Source organism: Apium graveolens, chromosome 2 (assembly GCF_009905375.1).
Source record: "Apium graveolens cultivar Ventura chromosome 2, ASM990537v1, whole genome shotgun sequence".
NCBI lineage: Eukaryota > Viridiplantae > Streptophyta > Magnoliopsida > Apiales > Apiaceae > Apium > Apium graveolens.
In genome coordinates, this window is record NC_133648.1 from 269,083,887 (window position 1) to 269,106,502 (window position 22,616).

Here is a 22,616-nt window from a genome sequence, read left to right on the forward strand (position 1 = left end):
TCTCACCTCTCTCTCTCTCTCGAACCTGTCTGTGGAACCTCTCTCTCTCTCTCTCTCTCTCTCTCTCTCTCTCTCTCTCTCTCCGCTCTCAATCTCTCCGTTAAGCCTCTTTCAGTTAACCTCTCTACTTCAGTAAGTGTTGTATCTACTTGAATCGAACTTGTCTTCTCTGCATGAAGACCAGATTTAAAAGTTGAGGATTTTTGAATTCAAAGCCCTAATTTTGTAAATTGGGGTTTTATCTAATTCGAAACCCTTATTTTTTTATTAATTTAATGTCTAAACTTGTTGCTAATACTTTTCTTCTTGTTGTATACAGGACCTAAGTTGAGAAAAAGATTTAAAGCTTTAGGTAACTTGGGTGTTTTTGGTTGTACATTTGTATTTTTTTATTTATTTTTTATTTTTTCATTTGTTTGTAATGTTGTGATTTGTTTTTGCAGGACATTAGTGATGTTTAATTTTTTGATCTTCGGTGAGTTTTCTTTTCCAACTCTGTTTTGTACGCTTATACATTTGATTTATTTTGTTAGTTTTGATAGTGTTTTTTTTGTCTATGTGCTATGTAGTTGGTTCTTATGTTGATCTATGTGTTGTGTATAATATGCATTATGTATTATATAAAATCTCAGTTTTGTTTTATTTGCAATTATGTGCAGGAGAATTCATTTTGGTATTAGTATGTTATATTTAAATGTAATCGTGTTCTGAATTTTGGATGCAAGTGTGTGGTTAATTTAGTGATTGTGTATGCAAGTGTTTAGTTGAAAATAGTACATTTATAATTTGATAATCTGCATCCGTGATCTGACTATTATACTATGGTTAATTATATAGTGATTATACATTAAGTACCGAATGACTAGTTAATATATAGTACTAGTACTATAATTAAATGTATAATATGAATTACGTAATGCATTACAAATCGATTCATATCATATTATAACAAAATATATAACATTAAAATGTATAATATGCATTATGTATAATATGAATTCTCAGTTTTCTTATGTCGTTTATAGTCTGCCCTATGTGTGGATGTCATACTTAAAATCAAGTTAGACTTCTAAAATAAATATTAGACTTATAAAATAAATATAAGCCTTATACTGAATTTTTTAGTGATATACCAGGTGGTTTTAAATGGATAAGTCTTGGATAAAAGTCGATAGGGATTCTCTACAGTATGAAATTGGTGTTGAAAACTTCTTGATATTTTCCGAGGAAAATGCTAAAAAACCCAAGAAAATTCTTTGTCCTTGTGCACACTACTCTAACTTCAAAAAGTTTTCTGTGAATATAATCAGAGGTCATCTTTATGAATCAGGGTTTAATTTAGGATATTCTGATTGGATTTGGCATGGAGAAAACCATGATAATAGTACTAGGTCATCTGTTGGTAGTACTTGTCCTCCCTCGAAGCCCATACCAATATCAGAAACATTTAACGTGTGTGAAGCAGCCTATAGTAGGGAAGAATGCGATAAAGAGTCAGATAACTTTAAGAGGTTTGTTGCCGATCCAGAACAACCTCTGTTTGAGGGAAGTGAGTGTACTAAACTGGAGTCGGTCTTAAAATTACATAATTGGAAGGCTAGGTTTAGAGTTTCCGATAAAGCTTTTACTGATCTGTTTCAATCAATTAGATCAATTCTTCCTAAAGATAATCTGCTTCCGTCTAATATGTATGAAGCCAAGAAAACCTTGACTGATTTAGGCCTCGAGTATATTAAATTCCACGCTTGTCCAAATGACTTCGTATTATACAGGGGTCCAATTCTCGAGTCTTCTTCCGAGTGTCCCAAATGCCATCTCTCTCGCTGGAAAGTTGGGAAAGATGGTCAAGTTAGGGTAAATGTGCCAGCTAAGGTTATGTGGTATTTTCCGATAATCCCCAAATTTAAAAGAATGTTTAAATCTTCATCTACTGCTGAATTAATGAGTTGGCATGCAAATAATCGATCCAAAGATGGAAAGATGCGTCACCCCTCTGATTCTCCTTCTTGGAGAAATGTAGATTGTAGGTGGCCTGAGTTTGGTAGGGAGGCAAGAAATATATGTTTAGGATTAGCGGCCGATGGTATAAATCCACACAACAATGGATTAAATAATTGGTACAGCTGCTGGCCAGTTATGTTAGTAATATATAATCTTCCTCCATGGTTATGCATGAAGAGGAAGTTTATGATGTTAACAACATTAATTTCAGGCCTACAAGAGCCTGGTAATGATATTGACGTATATCTCCAGCCACTGATCGACGATTTAAAAAAATTGTGGGAGGAAGGTGAACCAAACGTGTACGATGCCCATACCAAATCCTTTTTCACTCTAAAGGCAATCTTGATGTGGACAATAAATGACTTTCCGTGATATGGAAATTTGTCGGGGTGCGTTAATAAGGGTTATAGGGCCTGTCCAGTATGCGGTGATCAGACCGTGGCTAAATATCTAAGTCGTAGTAGAAAAATGAGCTACCAAGGACATCGTCGGTATTTAGATCTTTATCATCCGTATAGGAGACAAAGGACAGCTTTTAATGAAGAACAAGAATTTGGTTGTGCACCTGAACCACTTAGTGGAGAGGAAGTGTTGGGGCAACAACAACAACTTAGGTTCAGTTTTGGGAAGGGGGGGAAGCCAAGAAAGGTGGAGTCTCCATGGAAAAAATAGTCAGCTTTTTTTGAGTTAGAGTATTGGAAGTTTCACCATGTTCGACATTGTTTAGATGTCATGCACGTCAAAAAGAACGTGTGTGATAATATAATTGGGACACTTCTACACATGAAATTCAAGAGTAAAGACAGCCTTGCCTCACGTCTTGATTTGGTTGACATGGGAATACGACCTGATTTAGCTCCAGAAGTAGGTGAGAAAAGAACATACCTACCTCCTGCCCCTTATACTCTCTCCCGGAAAGAAAAACAAACAATATTGACATCATTGTACGACATGAAACTTCCATACGGACATGCTTCAAATATAAGAAATTGTGTATCGATGATTGATATGAAGTTGTATGGTTTAAAGTCCCATGACTGCCATATCCTTCTCCAATAACTACTACCTGTTTGCATTCGTTCAGTGCTTCCGAAAAATGTTAGGGTTAGTATCATAAGATTGTGTTTTTTCTTCAACTCTCTGTGCAACAAAGTTGTAGATGTGTCAAAGTTGAATAAATTACAAGCAAATGTGATATTGACCCTGTGTGAGTTAGAGAAGATATTCCCTCCGTCATTTTTTGATGTTATGATACATCTTATGGTCCACCTAGTAAGGGAACTGCGATTATGTGGACCGGTTTTTTATAGATGGATGTTTCCATTTGAACACTTTAATAAAATATTGAAGAGTTATGTAAGAAACCGATTCTATCCAGAAGGTTCTATAGCTGAAGGTTATCTCAAAGAAGAGTCAATAGAATTTTGCAGTGAGTTCTATAGCGGGAGTAGTAGAACAGCCGGTCTTCCGAAAGATGAAGAAAAAATTTCTAGTCCAATCGTTGGTGTGACTATGAAGTCAGTTGCGGAAAAAGAACGAGATGAGGCTCATCTTTCAGTTCTTCGTAATAATTCGGAAGTGGAACCATATGTTATGTACGTAAAACATAAAAAGTATACATATAATTGTTAAAGTTGTATTTGGTATAGTTTAGTCGAATTTGATGTAAGTAATTTCAGGTTGCATAAAAAATATTTGGAAGAGATTTATCGAGGGAAAAAGAAGAGTGTACAGTGGCTATTGGGAGAGCACAATCGACAATTTGCCAATTGGTTTGAACAAAAAGTTGGTTTACATTCTTTTTCCTTCTCTTTTATTTTTATAAGTCGTGTTTTTAAATTTGTAGCCACTTATATGCATCAATAAATTATATGTAGGTCAGTACAGAAATGAGGGAGAATGCGGAAGCCGTATCTGAAACTATAAGATGGTTGGCTGGGAAACCTTCATTTTCAGTTTTGACTTACGAAAGTTATGTTGTTGAAGGGGTCCGATACCACACAAAGGATCGAGATAATGCAAGGGTAGTTCAGAATAGTGGTGTGTCATTAGTTGCGAGGACAGTCCAAGTCTCTAGTGCTAAGGACATGAATCCTATAGAGAGTGATTTAAAGTTTTATGGGGTGATCAGGGAAATATGGGAATTAGACTACCACGCATTTAAGGCCCCTCTGTTTTTATGTACATGGGCAGCAAGTGACAAAGGTGTCAAGTCCGATGATCTTGGTTTCACCCTTGTCAACTTCAATCGACCAGGTCACAAAAAGGACAAATATGTATCTGTTGACCAAGTCAACCAAGTATTTTATATTGAGGATCCAGTTGATGTTAATTGGTCCGTTGTGTTATCGGCGATAACTCGAGACTATCATGATGTTTACAATGAAGATGCTCCTGAAGACACCTCCTGGAACCCTCCCCCATTCTGTTCTAATATCCCTACATGTGACCCTGCTAATATTGATGATGCAAGTGTTTGTAATAGAAGAGAAAATGTTGAGGGTATATGGGTCAAAAAGTTATAGGAGTCTAGCTATATATTCTCCTTATTTGTAATTTTTCTTGTTATTTGTAATTTTTCTTGTTATTTGTAATGTATCTTGTGATTTCTGTTTTCTTGTAATTTTTCAATGTAGTTATATAAGTCTAAATATAATTTTTCTTGACAATTAAATGAGAATTTTGTTTAATTTTCTGCATATCTGTTAGACATTATACCATGAACTGTGTAGTTGTTCTAATCTGTTAAATATTAGTTAATTTTTCAGATTAGAGGAAGAGGAAAGAATGGCACCAAAAAAGCAAATGCGAAAGCAATCAGAAAAGACTGCATCACAGAATCTTAGCGGTGGAAGCCCCAAGCGGCTGGAGGATGTTCCGAACAATGATGAAAACAATGAAGGGCATGCATCGGAATCTCAACCGACTAACTCAGAACAGACAAATACTACAACTAATACTGCTACAAGGAAGTCTGGGGGTAAGCGAGGCGTATGCGCAATGTACAAAGTGATTGTCAAGAAAGCTCGCGGGAAGAAAGTTAAAGTCACTGCCAATGAATGGGGGATTCCTAATGGGGAAACTAGAGCCCGTTTGCAGTCTTACATTGGTATGTTGGCCAGGACTACGATTCCAATCGACATTCCTACGTGGCCAAATGTAGACCCTGAATTAAAATCAAAGCTTTGGTTAGATCTCCAGGTACTAGATCAATTGTAAAAAATTATTATCAAATGTAGATCTTGAATATAAGTTTTTCCTGGTATGATTTTGTGAACTTGTGTTTTTTCAGGCTACCTTCAAAGTTAAACCAGAAATTGAAAACATGGTCCTAAAGTCAGCAGGCTCTAAATGGCGACAGTTTAAGACTGATTTGACGAGAAAGTATGTGCTACCATTTATTGGAGAAAAGAAGAAGCTGAGTAAGCCGCCAAGAGGCTATGGTTATGTTAGTAAGGCAACCTGGAAAAGGTTTGTGAGACAGAGGACTGATTCTAAGTGGAAGGTATGTTTTAATTCGGTAATATATGATTTTGGTGATTTTTTTGCATCGTTTGTTGTAATTTTTGTAATCTTGTGACATGTTTTTAGGAAATTCATGACACACAAAGTGAAAGAGTGTCTAAGAGAAAATATCATCACCGGTTGTCAAGAAAGGGCTACATCGGTTTAAAAGAAGATGAGGTAAGAAAAGTTCATTTAATTGTATAACTGTATTTAATTTATAATAGGTCAGTCCATAATAAATTAGAGTCCTACATTTTTTAGCCCTGGAGTTATTTGTATTACTGTATTTTATTTTATTTGTAACAGATAAAAAAAGGAAGGTTGAATCCGGGAGAAGAACCGGATAGAGCGATTTTTTGGCAAAAGGCTCGTAAGCGGAAAAACGGACAAGAGGTCGAAGAGGTCGATGAAGATTTGGCTGTTGTATGCGATAAAATTGTAAGTTTTAATTTTGGTTAAATTACATTAAAGTAGGCGAATCAGTAAAATTAGGACGACATAAATCAGTAAAGTAGGCGAATCAGTATAAATAGGACCCCTGTCAATGTTTTATTTATTTTCTTGTTAACAGAACGCATTGTTGGAAAAAAGAAGAAGGGTGAGATTCAGTTTTCTAGTGCTGAAGATGTTCTGACAACGGCTTTGGAGAGTCGTGAGCATTCTGGGAGGGTTCGGGCTGTTGGAGGGTACATCACTCCAAAACAATACTTTAATTTGCCAAGAGAGCCAAAGCTTCGAATCACAAAGGCAGAGTTGATGGCCCGTGATCGACAAAGGGATGAACTACTTGAAAAAAAATGCAAGCTCTCGAGGCAGAGATTGATCGCTTGAAGTCAGTGATCGAAAGTGGAGGTACTTTCCACTCTCCAATGCCATCTGAAAAGGCAAGTTTCGATCCAGAAAAGGATAAAGAAATGAAGTAAAATCCACCACCTGCAAGAGGAGTTGTGTTGGTATATGAAGATGATGACTGTGTTTTTACAGATGGCCCAACTAGGCCTTCACCTCCTGGAAGTCACGTAAGTTATTTTAATTTTGTGAGCAACCTTGTCATTTATCTTACTAAGATAAATCATTGTTACCTTAATTTTTTAATTTTGTTTATTTAAATATTATAGGCCCAACGATCTTGTGAGCTATCTGTCGAGAGACTTGAGAATAAGGTTGCATTTGGTATGGTATATCCTCGTGAGCATAATTTAACTGATTTGGTACATGGAGTTGATATACCAATTGGACATCAATGTGTCTCCGTTGATGGCCTCATAAAACCAGATGCCTTGCTTCCAGCTGAGACACGTGGTGATGACATGATGACTGTCCGCGATGCTCTAGGATCTTTTTTGGCATGGCCTGAGGAATTAATTAGCTACACAAATGTTGCGGTATGATGAATAATATATATATGTATAATATTGTCTGAATTTTGTAATTAAATTATTCATTTCAAGATATTAAAAATTAAGTGGTATATACATTTTATTTTGGTTTTATATTATCATCAGGTGCAGAAAAAAGAAAGGCCCCGAACAAGTGCTGAAAAAATAAAAAAGAATGACGGGTTGCAGGATTTGAAGGCACAATTTCTTCAAGCAAAGCCAGGTGCGAAAGTGCCAAAGGGCTTTAAGCTGTTGTATAAACATGCAACAACTTGGATGAAAACTACCGGGGTCAGTATCCAGGTTCGATGTGAGCCGAATGTGTTTGGACATGAAAAAACAATTTATTTGTTGTATGAGAATGTTGTGTCTTTATTGGAGTTTGAAATGTTGGGCCAAGCAGTAGTTGCAAGTTACATGGCGTAAGTTACCTTTTTTTCTTTTTAATGATCATTTTTTTTAATGTTTGTAATTTTCCAGAACTTGCATTTTAATATCAGCACTCTTTCGATAGGCACTTGCATTCTGAGATTAGTGAAATACCAGAACTGGCGGAGACATTTGCTTTTATTGACCCCGGATCCACATATCACGTGAATGCTGATTTTGAAGCATACATTTTAAACCGGTTGAGAGAGGGTAACCCGGATCGCCTATTCTTTCTTCCGCATAATCAGAAGTAAGTACTTATTATAATACTGAAAATTAAAAACATGGATAGTACAGTACAAATTTCTATGTGATGTGTCCTATCTGTCTTTGTTTTTTTATGAAAATAGTATGTATTGGATTTTGGTCGTTATCTGGTAAGGGGAAATATATATTCTGAATCCACTACCTCACCCGACACAATTTTCAGAACTAGAAAAGGCGTTATCAAGGTAAATTTTTATTAACGTAACAGTTTGGTATAATTGCATGTTCATTTCTGTACATTATATGAGATTTTATGTTTTTTATGCAGGGTTTTGAAAAGTTACAACTCTGAAACCGGCAGGGGCAACAAGATGGCCAAGGCAAAGTTTCTTAGTGTAAGTACAATAGATCGAGTACCTAATATTTGTGCTTAATATATATGATTTATTTGACATGCCTGATTTGTCTTTTAATTAATGAAATAGGGATCTCCCAAACAACCCGGTGGGATTGAATGTGCGTATGTAATAATGCGATACATGAAAGAAATTATCGATGATGACAAGTTGAATTTTGCTAAAAAGGTATTACCTTGATGCTTCCAGTTTGCTATATACTGAGATATGGTTACTTTTCGATATGGTTACTTTTCGATATGGTTACTTTTCATTCATGTACTGAATTTTGTTTATTTGGAATTTGTAGTGGTTGGCCAAGACTCGATCGTGTTACAGCATTGAACAGCTAGATGAAGTTCGCATTGAGGCTCTGCAGTTCATCCAAGAGCATATCTGATCAATTCTTGTACTCAAGGTCTTTTCTTTTACGTAGTCGTACATTTGGTAATTTAGACGGTTCTGTGTAGTAAGAATGTAAGTGTATGAATGCTGGGGTTGCTGTATAGGTTTGCAAATGCTGGGGGTTGTACATTTGGTAATGTAGATTCTGTAGTTTTTGAATGATTGATGCAGATGATGGGGTTGATGTTGGTGATTTTTGGATGATTGATGCAGATGATGGGGTTGGTGTTGGTGGTTTTCGGATGATTGAATGGTTAAATGTATGAATGATTGACTGGTTAGATTGTATGGATGCGTGTTATTCCAATGTTTTAGTTTTGGTTATGTAGTAAAGGACATCGGTTTTATTTATAACAAATGTCTATTAGTAACGAGTACATCGCTTTTTTAGAAAATTAGTGATGTAAAACTTTACACCATTTGGTCTATAAATTTCTTACACATCACTTTTAATTAAGAAAAGCTGATGTCAAAAAAGATAATGTACATCACTTTAAGGTAAAAAACTGATGTCAAAGGAATCCAGGTTCAAGTCTAAATTAAACATAGAAATCACTTTGTTTAAGATAAAACCGATGTCAAGTGACGTTATAAACATCACTTTTAACCAAACAAAACTGATGTCAAAAAACGCAATGTACATCAGTTTAAGGTAAATAACTGATGTGAAAGACTAACATGTTCAAGTCTAAATGATACATAGACATCACTTCATTCTAGAAAAAACTGATGTCTATACGCTTAATAAGACATCACCTTTCATTAAAGAAACAGATGTTTAATATGCCATTTTACATCACCTCTGTCAAAATTATCGATGTTTTTGTGACAAAAAATATAGCTCAATATATGTTTAATATGTTTTAATAGGTGTAATTTAGTTATTAAATAATTTTGTTATAGCATTTTTTGTAAAAAATCATCACATAGGCATCAGTGTTTTTCACTAAAATCTATGTTTTTGTGACAAAAAACATAGCTCATGATATGTTTAACATGTTTAATTAGGTGTAATTTAGTTATTAAATAATTTATTTATAGCATTTTGTTCTAATAATCAACACATAGACATCTGTTTTTTAACTAAAATCGATGTCTAATCGAGTATAGACATCGGGTATTCACCGATGTCTAGAATAGACATCACCGACATCAACATCGGTTGGGAAACAACATAGACATCGGCCAAAAAGCGATGTCTATGGACTTTTTTCTTGTAGTGGTGGATGAGTTCACCAGATACACATGGGTGTATTTCTTGCACACAAAAAGTGAAACTGCATCTATCTTGATTGATCATGTCAGGCAACTGGATTAGTTGGTCAAAGATTCTGCGAAGATAATAAGAAGTGATAATGGTACTGAGTTCAAGAATTTGATAATGGAAGAGTTCTGCAAAAACCATGGAATCAAGCAGGAATTTTCTGCTCCTGGAACTCCACAGCAAAATGGAGTTGTTGAAAGAAAGAATAGAACTCTCATTGAAGCTGCACGTACAATGCTTGATGAAGCAAAGCTTCCAACCTATTTCTGGGATGAAGTTGTGTAGACTGCTTGTTTTACTCAGAATGCAACACTAATTAACAAGCATGAAAAGACACCATATGAGATGGTGAAGAAAAAGAAGTCAAATCTGAAGTATTTTCACGTATTTGGATGCAAGTGTTTTGTTCTTTAGACTCATCCTGAACAGCTATCCAAATTTGATCTAAAAGCTGATGAAGGAATCTTTGTTGGATATCCACTTTCCACAAAAGCCTTCAGAGTCTATAACTTGAGAACAAGAGTGTTCATGGAATCTATCAATGTCTCTTTTGATGATAAGAAGATTACTGGACTTGAAGATTTCAATGATCATGATCAGCTGAGATTTGAAAATAAAGACTTAAATTCTGATACTGAAAATCCTGACAGTCTAAATCCTGATACTGCAAACTCTGATGGATTAAACTCTGATGATGCACCTATGCAGGGGGGCATACTCAAGATACAACCACATCTCAAGAAGTATCAGAACATACATCTGGCTCATCAAGTTCTGATAAGCCAAGTTCTGATAATTCTGAAAACTTAAATTCTGAAGAATCCAACTCAGAGAGCATAGTTTCAGGGGGAGCATCATAAAATGTTGATGAAGATAGCATGGATCGTGGGGGAGCATCCAGTTCTAGAGAAAACCTTCCATCTGCAAGGAAGTGGACTAAATCACATACACCTGACTTAATAATTGGAAATCCTGATGCAGGTGTCAGAACTAGAACAGCTACTTCAAGTGAATTTCTTTACAATTCTTTTCTCTCTCAGAATGGACCAAAGAAAGTGGAAGAAGCTCTTCAAGATGCTGATTGGGTGCAAGCAATCCAGGAAGAGTTAAATGAATTTGAAAGAAACAAAGTCTGGACCCTAGTGCCAAGACCAAAGAACAGATCTGTTGTTGGTACAAAGTGGGTATTCAGAAACAAAACTGATAGTGATGGCATAATTACAAGAAATAAGGCAAGGTTGGTTGCAAAAGGATATTCTCAACATGAGGGAATTGACTATGATGAAACATTTGCACCAGTTGCTAGATTGGAAGCCATAAGGATATTTTTGGCTTATGCTGCTCACAAAAAGTTTACTGTCTTTCAAATGGATGTGAAAAGTGCTTTTCTCAATGGAGAATTGGAGGAGGAAGTATATGTTGAACAACCTCCAGGCTTTGTAGATTCCAAATATCCTAATCATGTCTACAGGCTTGATAAAGCACTGTATGGCCTTAAGGAAGCTCTAAGAGCATGGTATGAGACTTTAGCTCAGTTTCTTCTAGAAAGTGGATTTAACAGAGGAACTATAGACAAAACACTATTCTACCTCAACCATGGAAAGGACTTACTTCTGGTTCAGATATATGTTGATGATATCATCTTTGGTTCTACAAATGACAGACTTTGCAAGAAGTTTGCCAAACTGATGCAGTCAAGATATCAAATGAGTATGATGGAGGAACTTAGCTATTTTCTGGGCCTTCAAGTCAAGCAGAATGAAAAAGGCACTTTTATTTGTCAAACCAAGTACACCAGAAATTTGCTGAAGAAATTTGGAATGCAAGATTGTTCAAGTGCATCCACTCCCATGGCCACTGCAACAAAACTAGATAAGGATACTGGTAAATCAGTAGATATCACTGATTACAGAGGTATGATTGGCTCTCTACTCTATCTAACTGATAGTAGACCTGATATCATGTATGCTACCTGTCTTTGTGCAAGATTTCAAGCAGATCCAAGAGAACCTCACTTAACAGCTGTGAAAAGAATTTTCAAGTATCTTAAGGGAACAGCTGATCTGGAATTGTGGTATCCCAGAGAATCAGATTTTAAACTAATAGGTTACTCAGATGCAGATTTTGCAGGTTACAAAATTGACAGGAAAAGCACAAGTGGAAGCTGCCAATTTCTTGGAGGCAAATTGATTTCTTGGTTTAGCAAGATACAAAAGTCAATTTCCACATCAACTGCAGAAGCAGAGTACATTGCTGCAGGAAGCTGTTGTGCACAGATTCTTTGGATGAAGAATCAGTTACTGGATTATGGGTTAACATATTTTAAAATCCCTATATACTGTAATAATCAAAGTGCTATTGCTATGACAGGTAACCCAGTTCAACACTCAATGACAAAACACATCAGCATTAGATACCACTTCATAAGGGAACATGTGGATGAAGGTACAGTGGAATTGCACTTTGTTCCAACAGATCAACAACTAGCAGATATCTTCACAAAACCACTGTGTGAAGCTACTTTTACAAGATTGGTAAATGAACTTAGAATGGTTTCAGGTTCTTTCTCTAAATCTGCCTAGCCTTTATTCTGATGCATCAGACTCTATGATCAGTATTTACAGAAATTACTCTATTTCTGTATTCTGTGCTTAATTGAAAATTGCTTAAGTACTGATTGTTGTCTGATGTGTATTTCTAAACTCTGATAGTGATATGACTGTTTATGTGACTATTCAATCCTATGAAGATAACTGTACTTGATGCTGACCTAGTAGTCTTCAATATACTATAAATCCCATGTTAGAAGTAATTATTTATGTGGAAATCTATTGACACAAGCAAATTCTGATATTGAGCTTAGTTCAGTTTACTTTGTCTATCTTATTACTCAGTCAAAAACTAGAATCATGCTTCTCATCTGTTAAGATCTGATGTCAGTAAAACTGATGAATGTACTGAGTGCTGATAAACCTCACTCATCAAAAGAAAAAGTAAAAAAAAAAAATCAGGTACTCCTTTGAGGTCTAGAGTAAAAATGTGGAAGGGACGACCCAAGTGCATTGCTGGTATTAAGTAATATGCATCAAAAAAGCAAATAATTATTTTTCTTGGTGACTTTTCACACTCTATGATTACTGGAGAAATACTCTGTTAATAGCATAAATTCTGATAAGTAGTCGTGACTCACTTACACTGAGAAGCCACTGTAAAATGGACTTTCAAAAGATGCATAAAATAAGCACAAAATAGTTGAGGTGGACTCATGCATGAACTCACTCAACAGTAGGCTTCAGAATAATGACAGATTTTAAGTAAAGTTTTAGTTATGCCTTATTTCTAAGATGTACTGAAGTGAATCAGACATTACTCTTTGTCTGATATTTAGCTTAATGCACACACTAACACTCCATATGAATGATAAAAATTACTGTGGTGATCAATGTTGTTTTAGATGAACAGTTTATGTGTCAGATTGCATAAATTCTGATGACAAGTCCTGCTGGAAACTCTGATAAATAAGTTCTAAAAAACCGAACTCAGAATTTGTGTGAAAAATCACAAAGATAGGCATTCATTTTTCGAGTTAAGAAATCATGTTTTGATGACTGTTAAGTTCTGATATAAGTCTAAGTGCTGTTATTAAATTATGATCCTCTACTTGACTTATTTGTGGTTAAAATCTGAAACAGTCTTATTTTTACTCAGAATTTGAACGGGTAAGATATTAACAGTCAATACAATTAAGGTTAGTAGAACACGTACATGCACAGTAATCTTTTTTACTTGTTTGTTGTGCGTATTAAACCCTGTTTTACTTTTCCAATGACTATTTTTCTTCTTCCCAATCTAGGGAGACGATGTAGAATTATTTCTACCTGTCAGCATTAAATTTCCTTGCGTCTCCTGGCATTCTCTTGCCTATATAAACCAACACCTCCAATCAGCCTACACATCATTTCTTTTCTCACACACTCACTCTCCTTTCCTTCATACCAACACAAACATGGTCAACTACAATATGTTTTTGAATTATGAGACCTTCAACATGGAGATGAGCTGTGAGGTTTGGCAGCAGGAATGACACGTAACTGTCATTCCTGATGAGATTTAGGACTCGGTTCCCCAGGCGGTTCTCACACACCTCCTGTTCTTTTACATGGACTACCATCGCCATCTGGAGCGATTGGAAGAAGAAAGGCTGGAAGCTCTTCCCCAACAAGAGCGAATCATTCGACTCACTATTCTTTTTGTAGAGAGTCGGAAGAAGAAATAATTTGTTTTCTTCTTCCTATTTTTCTTCATCGTCAGCCTTGTCCGGCTTCTTAGCCAAGGACAAAAGCTGTTGATGTTAGGTTTAGAAGCTTAGGACAATCTTGTAATGCTCTGATGTAATTTCAATTTCATGGATGTATTCTCTTAATATATTAATGGAATTTCTTATTTTTGCAAGATTCTGTTTCTGAGATGTTTGCAATTTTACTGCACTGTTAAATCCTAATATATCCATATTCTGATGACCATTTTTAATTTTTGATTTAAATTAAGTTCTGATTTTAAAATATCAGTACTTGTTTACTTGATTTATTTTTTGGTCATTCTCACACTTGATTTTTTTTGTCAGAATATTGATTTTACAGTAAAAATAATTAAATAAGTGGGAACAGTTTAAATTTTGAATTAAAACTGACTTACCTCAATTAATAGGATTACTGGGTAAGTGAAACGGATTTTCCTTGAAAAACTGCATGTGATAAGTAATGATTACTATTTTCCCGTGTCCATTAACTATTCATTATTGTTGCATGTCTGACAGGTGTCCACCGGTTATTTTTTTAGCCAAGTTTAAGTAAGAGAGAGAGAGAAGATTATACAATCTTTATTTACTTTTACAGTTTATCTCTCTTTCTTTGCTTTTACTCTCTCTCATCTCCTGACGTTGGTTTTTCATACAAACATTTTATCAAACACCTTACAGGCAATCTTAATTTTCAAATTCTCTCATGGCACCTAAGGATTTGATCATCGATGGAGCCAAGTTTGTTCCCAACAACTATGCTGCAATTCTAAATCATGATGAAGCTCCGTCTGAGTTACATTTTGTGCAAGATCTTCTTGCACACAGTGAAATTGGGTATGCACTGACCCAGCCTTCAGTCTTTTCAAGCCAACAAGTTCTGACGTTTTGGCGGACTGGGCATTTTAATAATGGTGGTGCTAATGGTTCTCCCAGCATTATTTTTGAAGTGGATGATTCTGAACATGTGGTAACTCCTGGAACAGTTCGAAAGGCTTTACATTTACCAGAAGGCTGCATTTTCTCAACACCGGATGAACCAGCTCTACAGCAGCTCATGGCCAGTTTGGGGTATAAGAGGAGTTTGGCTAAGCTTGGACAGTTGAAACGAGCCCACATCAGAAAAGAATGGAGTTTCTTCTTCGACTGCATCACTAAAGCCTTCGGGAATAAGTGTTCTAACTTTGATGCCATTCCTATAATGAGTCAGCACATCGGGTATGCTATTATTAACCAAACTCATTTTGATTTTGCAAGTGCTGTGATAGGTTTTATTGGGGATGACAGAGGATAGGAATGTTGTCTACTTTGCTAGATTTTATCAGCTTATATATAATTTCTGTTGTGCTGATGAACCCCAACCTACCACTGACTTATACCCACCCTTTAAAATTGCTAAACGAGCCTTTAATGACTTGGTAAATGCTGACCTTAAGAAAACGGTGGTTAGACCTTTACAGATACCTCAGTCTGTAAAACAGATCCTGGTAAATGCTAATCCTCAAACCTATAGATCTGTTTATCCTGATGTTCAATCTACCACCACATCTCCAATACCACACCAACCATCAGAACAAACCATAGATATATCTATACCTCAACCCTCCCTCAGAATATATCTTAAAATATATCTCACACCTTCACAGACAGCTCAACCTTCATCTTCAGCACCTACTGTGAAGCCTTCATCTATCAAGCCCAAGAGGACAAAAACTGTTCCTCAGACACCACAGAAGAGAAGGAGGATTGTTCTGAGAGATGAGTCTGATAGTGAGGAACAGGTTTCTGCATCAGAACCTGTTGTTAAAGAAGCTGAGAAGATTCATTTTTAGAAGGATTCTGGAATTGGGGGATCTAAGCTTCTCAAAAGGCTTAGAAGAATGACTTCTGCTGAACCTCCCAAGGAATCCCCACCTTCAAAGAGATACAAGAAACAGAGAGCTAAAAGGCCAGCTTCAGATGATGAGGAAGCAGCAGCTAAGGAAGGAGATCGGTAATCTCTGATCTCCAAAGAACCAGAATTTGCTGAAGCTACTGCATCTCCTTCTCCATTGTCCCCAACTCAGGAAGCTGCTACAGACAAGGCAAACACACCATATGTGTCTCCTATACATGAAACTGTATCTCCTGTAGACCCAGGCACAAGTGCTGAAATTGATATTCAAAACCTGGTTGTGCCTGAGGTTCTCTACTTAGAAGCTCCAACAACAATTAATCCATCAACAACAACTGTTACCGATGCTACTCAAACTCCAGAATTATCTACCACACCTTCTCTGCATCTAGATGTTGATGATCAGAATATAGGTGAGCATCAGGATATGGCTGTTGATCAGAACTTGGAAACAGATCAGCACTTAGAGGATGATGCTGAAGCCTCGATTGCTTCTCATACTGTTGTTTTATCAGAAGATGCTGATTCTGTAAGTTCTGATGCTGCAAATGCTGATGATACTGGTGATGCTGCTCCAAATGCAGATGCTGATGAAGCTGGTCCTTCAGGACTTGCACCTCCACAAACTGTTTCTAAATCTGAACTAGTCAAGAAGTTTGTACGGGGAGAAGCACCAGTACCTTGGAGTGAAACTCCTAGAGGACATGAGTGGACTAATGAATGGAACTCAATTACCTTTGTTCCATCTGAAAAGATTCTTGATGAGCACTTGGACAAAGCTGATCAGATATTAATTAATGATGATTTCAAGACACAGCTTCGAGTCACTACATTGAGTACTAGACATCTTCAAGGTCTCCATTCAAAAACTCATGCAGAGTTACATAAAATTCAGGAAGAATTGCTCAAACAAGAAACAGTTAAGACACTAGAAAAGAAAAGTTTCTTTCAACCTACCTTTGATAGAGTTGCTTACATTGAGAAGACCCAAGAGAAGCAACAGTCTCAGATTGATGATATTTTGAAAAATCAAGCTTCTCAGCAATCTCAACTCGATGAAATCCAAGCCTCGGCGGAATTGTTTGTCTCTCTTCTCTTACCTGCTGATGCCAAAAAGGGGGAGAAAGTAATTAAGTCCAAATGTAAAACTGATCAGACACTGAAGGGGAAGGATGATGAAAAAGATGACCAGGGAAACTCTGGAATGGGTGGAGGTCATGGTCAAGGTAGAAGTTTCTCATCAAGAAGAGCTGAAATTACAAGTCACAGGACAAGTTCTGATGCTGGAAAAAGAATTACTTCTGCTACTGGTAAAAGGATAAGTTCTGATGAACTTTTGGATCTTGATGAAGAATTATCAAGACAGTAATTTCTAAAGGAGAATCCAGGAATGGACTTGGAAAGTCTGATGGAAGAAGAAGCTAGACTTAAGTCATAAAAAGTCAAATCTAAATCTGAAGCTTCTGTTGGTAAAAAGAAACTTCCAAAAGTCAAAGGAATTGTGATAAAAGAAAGAACAAATCCTGAACCAACCAAGGCTAAATCACAATTGTAGATAGATCCAAGGTCTAAGGGCAAAGAGAAAATTGGTGAACCTATCAAGGTTTATGTGCCTCATGTGGATGAAGAAATTACTGTTGAAGATGCTGATCTTGCTCTGACTTCAAGAAAAATTTCTTAGACAACCTCTGACATGGCTCAAGTTGTTCAGGGTAAAGATAGAGTTAGTTCTGATATCTCAAAGAAGCAAGTAACCTCTGACATAGCTCAAGTTAACTTGATATCAGAAGATAAATCAAAGGAAACCTCTGACATTGCTCATGTTAAACCTTCAAAGATACTCCTACCAGGATTCACCAAAGCCAAACAGACTCAACCTTTGAAGACTGCTGCAAGTGGTTTTGAAGCAAGAGTAGTTACTGGAAAGGAAGCAAGAGATAAAACTGGATTGGGTAGTGCTGATAAAAGAAGAATACAGAATACAACCAATGATCCAACTTCCTTAAGTGAACCAGGTATTGGAGCAATTCCTGAAAGATTGAATCAACTAGAATCTGTACAGATGGTTTACCATACCTACTTGAAAGAACACATCTTGTTGTACTTCATGAAAGATGGTAGGGTTTATCATATAAGGGAAAATTCCATTCCACTGAAGTATTATGAAGAATTGGAACATGTATTATTCTTACTTCAAGTGAATGACAAAATAACCAAAAAGTGCTGCAAACTATTTAAAGAGTCAAATTCAGAGACAGAAAAGGCTTTATTCTGTTAAGTCTGACAACACATATCTTCCTAAGTACAGAGATCATAAGGGTGATATTGTTGAGATGAAGCCTAACTCTGCTAAGATTATAACTACCTTTCTGGGTTACAAGGCTTTGGAATTCAATCTTGAGTCTGACAAGGCGTATTTGATCAGACTGGATCAGGACATAAAGAAAGCTAAAATTAATGATCTCAGGGCTGCAATCTTTCAAACTGGTGAAGATTCTTCAGAACTTAAAGATGCTAAAAGGAGGATGATTGATGAACTCAGATATGCTGAGAGATGTTTGTTAAAGAACTATCTCAGAACAACTCCTGACATCAGAGAGATCAGAAGATGAAGCCAAGTCAAGATCTACAACTGCTCAAATTCTGATATGAATACAGACTGAAGTTGTTATCAGAAGTTAAAGTTGGTAAAGCTTTAAGGACTGTAAGTTGTAGTTATCTAGTCAAATTCTCATGCATTTGTACTTAATGTTTTTGACATCATCAAATATCTGTTAACTTGTATATTATGCTAATTTACAAGTTGGGGGAGATTGTTAGATATATTTGATAATGTCATGACTAATGTGATTTATGTTTAGTTTTCAGATCTTACTTAAACAGGACAAATCAGTACTTAACTGAAATCAGCACTTATACTGAAGTCAGAACTTAAGTCATCAGTACTTAAGGTTCAGGAGATATTTATCAGAAGATAATATTAGGACTTAAAGGAAATGTTCAGATAAGGAAGGCAGCTGATTTACAGGAAGAGAAGATCGAGACAAACATAAGAAGAGATATGCATGAAGAATAGAATACTTGGAAGAAAAGATATCTTATTGATATATTTTAGGAAGCAGAATTATATTCCATATCAATTAGCGATTATCTTGTAACTGTGTAGTATATAAACACAGACATAGGGTTTACACTATAAGTGTTATCATTATCGAGAAGATTATTCATTGTAACCCTAGAAGCTCTCGTGATATTTGTTCATCACTGAGAGAGGACAGTTCCATACTGTAACAGAGTTTATTGTTTTGAATAAAGTTTGTTTTCTGTTACTTGAGTTATTAAAGTTCGATTTGATTGTGCTATACACTGTATTCAGCCCCTCTATAGTGTATGTGACCTAACAGTCTGAGATCTCTACATGTACAAATGACTTGTCGATATCATTAAGATCTCTACATAAATTTTGACTTGTCAATATCTCTGAGATCTCTACATGCAGAAATGACTTGTCGATATCTCCAGTTCTCTATATCTTCATTTGACTTGTCGATATCTCCAATTCTTCACATCTTCGTTTGACTTGTCGATATCTCCATTTTTCTATATCTTCATTTGACTTGCCGATATCTCTAAGACTTCTCTATAAGTCATTTTGGACTTCTTGATAAGACATTCTGGACTTCTCGATATAACTTGATCTGTGACTTGTCGATATCTTGACTTAGAATATTTTTCATAGAACAGTTTTATCTAACTCAAGCTTCTACACTTTTCTCTGAGACATGATCATGGCTTGATCTTTTTCCAGAGTTTATTCTAATTTTCTTGACTTAGCTTGAATCTGTTCACAGAAAAATCCTTCAGTCTAATTTTCTATCCTTTTTACAGAATCAAGAAATAAAATACAAAATATAAAATTGATTATCAAATAACTAAATCTTAGGGTTGTCAATGTGACTTAGTCTTGTTTATTATACATGCATGTCTTGCACAACAAAAGTACATGGTAATATGTGCTTAGAGTTCAATATTTTGTGAAAGTTCACTAGGCTTTTACATTATCAAAATTTCATGTTGCTTAATTAGAAATGAACATATGCTCTATTAGTTTATCAATTTAGCCACCTGTGAGACTTTTTCTTGATATCCTACGTTACATTAGCTTCTTGCTACAATATTTAACAGATATCTTTTAATTTGTGCATGCATATATACAAAGTAGTGGAGATTTAGTGTACAACCAAGCCTATGGTAGCACATGATTTCGTTGATTGAACTAGAGCGAATACACTTAGCCTACACAATTGTGTGCCTTGAGGGTTATGTGTGAGCTTTTATATCTTTAGCATGTTACTTACTGAATACGACTTTGACGTTAATTACAAAATATTTTTATTTCTTTAGATAATCTGTGCATACTTGGATAGTTGTTTACAAATGATGTGCGAATTGAAAAGACTTAAAAATTGTGTATTTGAGGTTTATATGTTTGAAGTACAATGATATGTTGTATACTTGAGACTTGGCCATGAAAATTTGTTTGGGTATATTCATTATAAACCTTCACGAGACAACACTCGTCTTACTAGGGCTACCTAGGGGTTTAACGGCTTGTTGCACAAATTTAATGCAATTGTATCATCCACGAAAGTGATGTTAGTTTACTTAGGGTGTGTTTGACATTACAGTTGCAGACAACAACAACAACAACAACAACTAAAATACTATTTGGTAATTTAAAATCTACTTCTCTGAGAAATATTTTGCCTAAAAGCTATCATTAGAGAAAGCATGTCTCCTCATACTTTTGAAAAAAATATATTTTCACGAGGACGTGTAAATGCTTACTACTGTATAGGATGTTTGATATAAATATTTTTATAAATAGTTTAGATTATTTTGTTCACATATTAATTATGTTTTTGCATTGATTTGGGTATTCATTTATTAGATTTTAATGTTTTATTGTAGGAAATAAAGAAATCATGAATTGGAAGGACTTGTAGCAAAAAATCTTATTTTGAAGTGAAAATATAAGAAAAATCGTATTATTTGGCTAAAGACCTACGATGTTTAAACCGTATTTTGAGTCTCAAAAGCCCGATTTTAATGAGATTAGAGCATCTTCAACCATGACAAGCTCTTAGTTAAAAATCTAGGTGGCATACCAAAAATTAGAACTTATAGAGAATATGTAAAAAACTTCATCACTCCAATGCGATTAAACCTTTATCGATAATTTTTGCCAAGCCAGTTGATATTAACTATATTGTGAATCTCAACAGACCTGTATTGAAATTACACATAATCTATTATCATATAGAAACAAAAACTTCTATTTATTACACACTTGAAAGATTAACAACATACTATTTTAAACTATAGCTAATCGTTATACCCAACTCCATCGGAGTACTTCACCTTATAGGTTTAACAAATTTTATATATTAATTATTCTATATATTTTAAGTCTATTTTTAGCTAATATCATTGAAGATACTTTTAGAATCCACATGAATATTGTTAGATTTTTTCGTAATTTCGGTGGTAGTAAGCAAAGTCCAATGGAAGAGTCCGAGAACTAAGAAGAAATAACATGAAAATTCTGTTATGGATATTATTTTGTGTATTACTAAAACATTAAAAATACTTAGAACGGAGCGGAAGATGTTAGTTTTTCTTTAGTTTTATTAGTTACAGACTAAAGAGATATCTAAGCACTTTTCAAAGAGATGTAAGTTTTTTGTTCTCCATCTCTATTATTAAATATTTACTTAAGCTTGGATCTTAATTTTTTCATTAATATAAAATTTAAGGTATTTTATCAATTCGTATATATTTGTATATGTTTATGTGCTTTCTTTTTTTTATTTTACATCTATTATAAGTGGGTCATTTTACGTCTAGTTATGCCTGACTCGTAAATTTATACTCTTTTAATAAAAGACACACTATTTCGGTGGAACATGAAAATTTAAAGTACTAATTTTGGTATTAGACTTAGTTTATTTTACTCTAAATTGGTTCGATTCCCTACAAATATGTAATTATAAAGATTTATTTTAATTTAACTTCATAAATTTCATCCCTATTTAATTCCTTTTAACAACATTATTTAATATTATTTATGTATTATTTATTATTTATTTATTATTATACACTTCATCATTTTCAATTATCTACAAATACTAATTTAATAAATTTAATATTTAATATTTTAAATTACATTCGCCTTTCGCATTAGTTATGAGATTCAATTATCAGTAAATACTAGTTTAATATTTTAATTCGGAGCTCGTACTTCGTACCAACTATTATCTAAAATTGATATTTATATTAAAATTTTATAGAGTTTGAAAATTTCTTTTTAATAAGGGAAACACTCTTTCGGTGGAACATAACAATATCAAAATACCAAATTTTGGTATTAGCCTTAGTGTATTTTACTCTAAATTGGTTCGATTCCCTACAAATACATATTTATATAAGATTTATTTATTTAATTTAACTTCTTAAATTTGATGTGGGTTCAATTCCCTTAAATAATATTATTTAATATTATTTATTTATTATACACTTCATCATGTTCAATTATTTACAAGTACTAATTTCATAAATTTTATATTTTATTTTAAATTACATTCATTTTTCGCATAAGTGTTGAGATTCAATTATCAATAAATATAGTTAATATTTTAATTAGGAGCTCATACTTTGTACCGAGTATTATCTAAAATTGATACTTATATTAATATTTTAGAGTTGAAAATGGTCAATATTCAGGTACATCAAAAGTATTTGTTCGGTGTCAAAGTGATAGGATTCAATTATCTAA

The 22,616-nt window shown here is 34.7% G+C and overlaps 1 protein-coding gene and 1 long non-coding RNA gene across 2 annotated transcripts; both read left to right on the top strand.

Annotated features, from left to right (window-relative positions):
* Positions 1–1,146: 1,146 nt before the first annotated feature.
* On the top strand, positions 1,147–5,339 carry LOC141700610 (uncharacterized). Its single transcript, XM_074504316.1, has 8 exons — positions 1,147–2,083; positions 2,213–2,290; positions 2,732–3,020; positions 3,315–3,599; positions 3,684–3,789; positions 3,882–4,522; positions 4,773–5,192; positions 5,297–5,339. The coding sequence occupies exons 1-8, from the start codon at positions 1,147–1,149 to the stop codon at positions 5,337–5,339; spliced, it is 2,799 nt and encodes a 932-aa protein (XP_074360417.1).
* A 43-nt stretch (positions 5,340–5,382) lies between these two features.
* On the top strand, positions 5,383–5,899 carry LOC141706486 (uncharacterized). The gene is made up of 3 exons (XR_012568845.1): positions 5,383–5,509; positions 5,596–5,688; positions 5,818–5,899. It is a non-coding gene; the product is annotated as an uncharacterized LOC141706486 (long non-coding RNA).
* Positions 5,900–22,616: the final 16,717 nt, after the last annotated feature.

What these genes read in the sequence shown, in the direction of transcription:
- LOC141700610 (XM_074504316.1), top strand. Translation starts at nt 1,147, where the DNA reads ATGGATAAGTCTTGGATAAAAGTCGATAGGGATTCTCTACAGTATGAA. An exon ending in TCGATGATTGATATGAAGTT is followed by an intron (nt 3,021 to 3,314) that starts GTATGGTTTAAA and finishes GGTTTTTTATAG; the next exon opens with ATGGATGTTTCCATTTGAAC. An exon ending in GAATTAAAATCAAAGCTTTG is followed by an intron (nt 5,193 to 5,296) that starts GTTAGATCTCCA and finishes GTGTTTTTTCAG; the next exon opens with GCTACCTTCAAAGTTAAACC.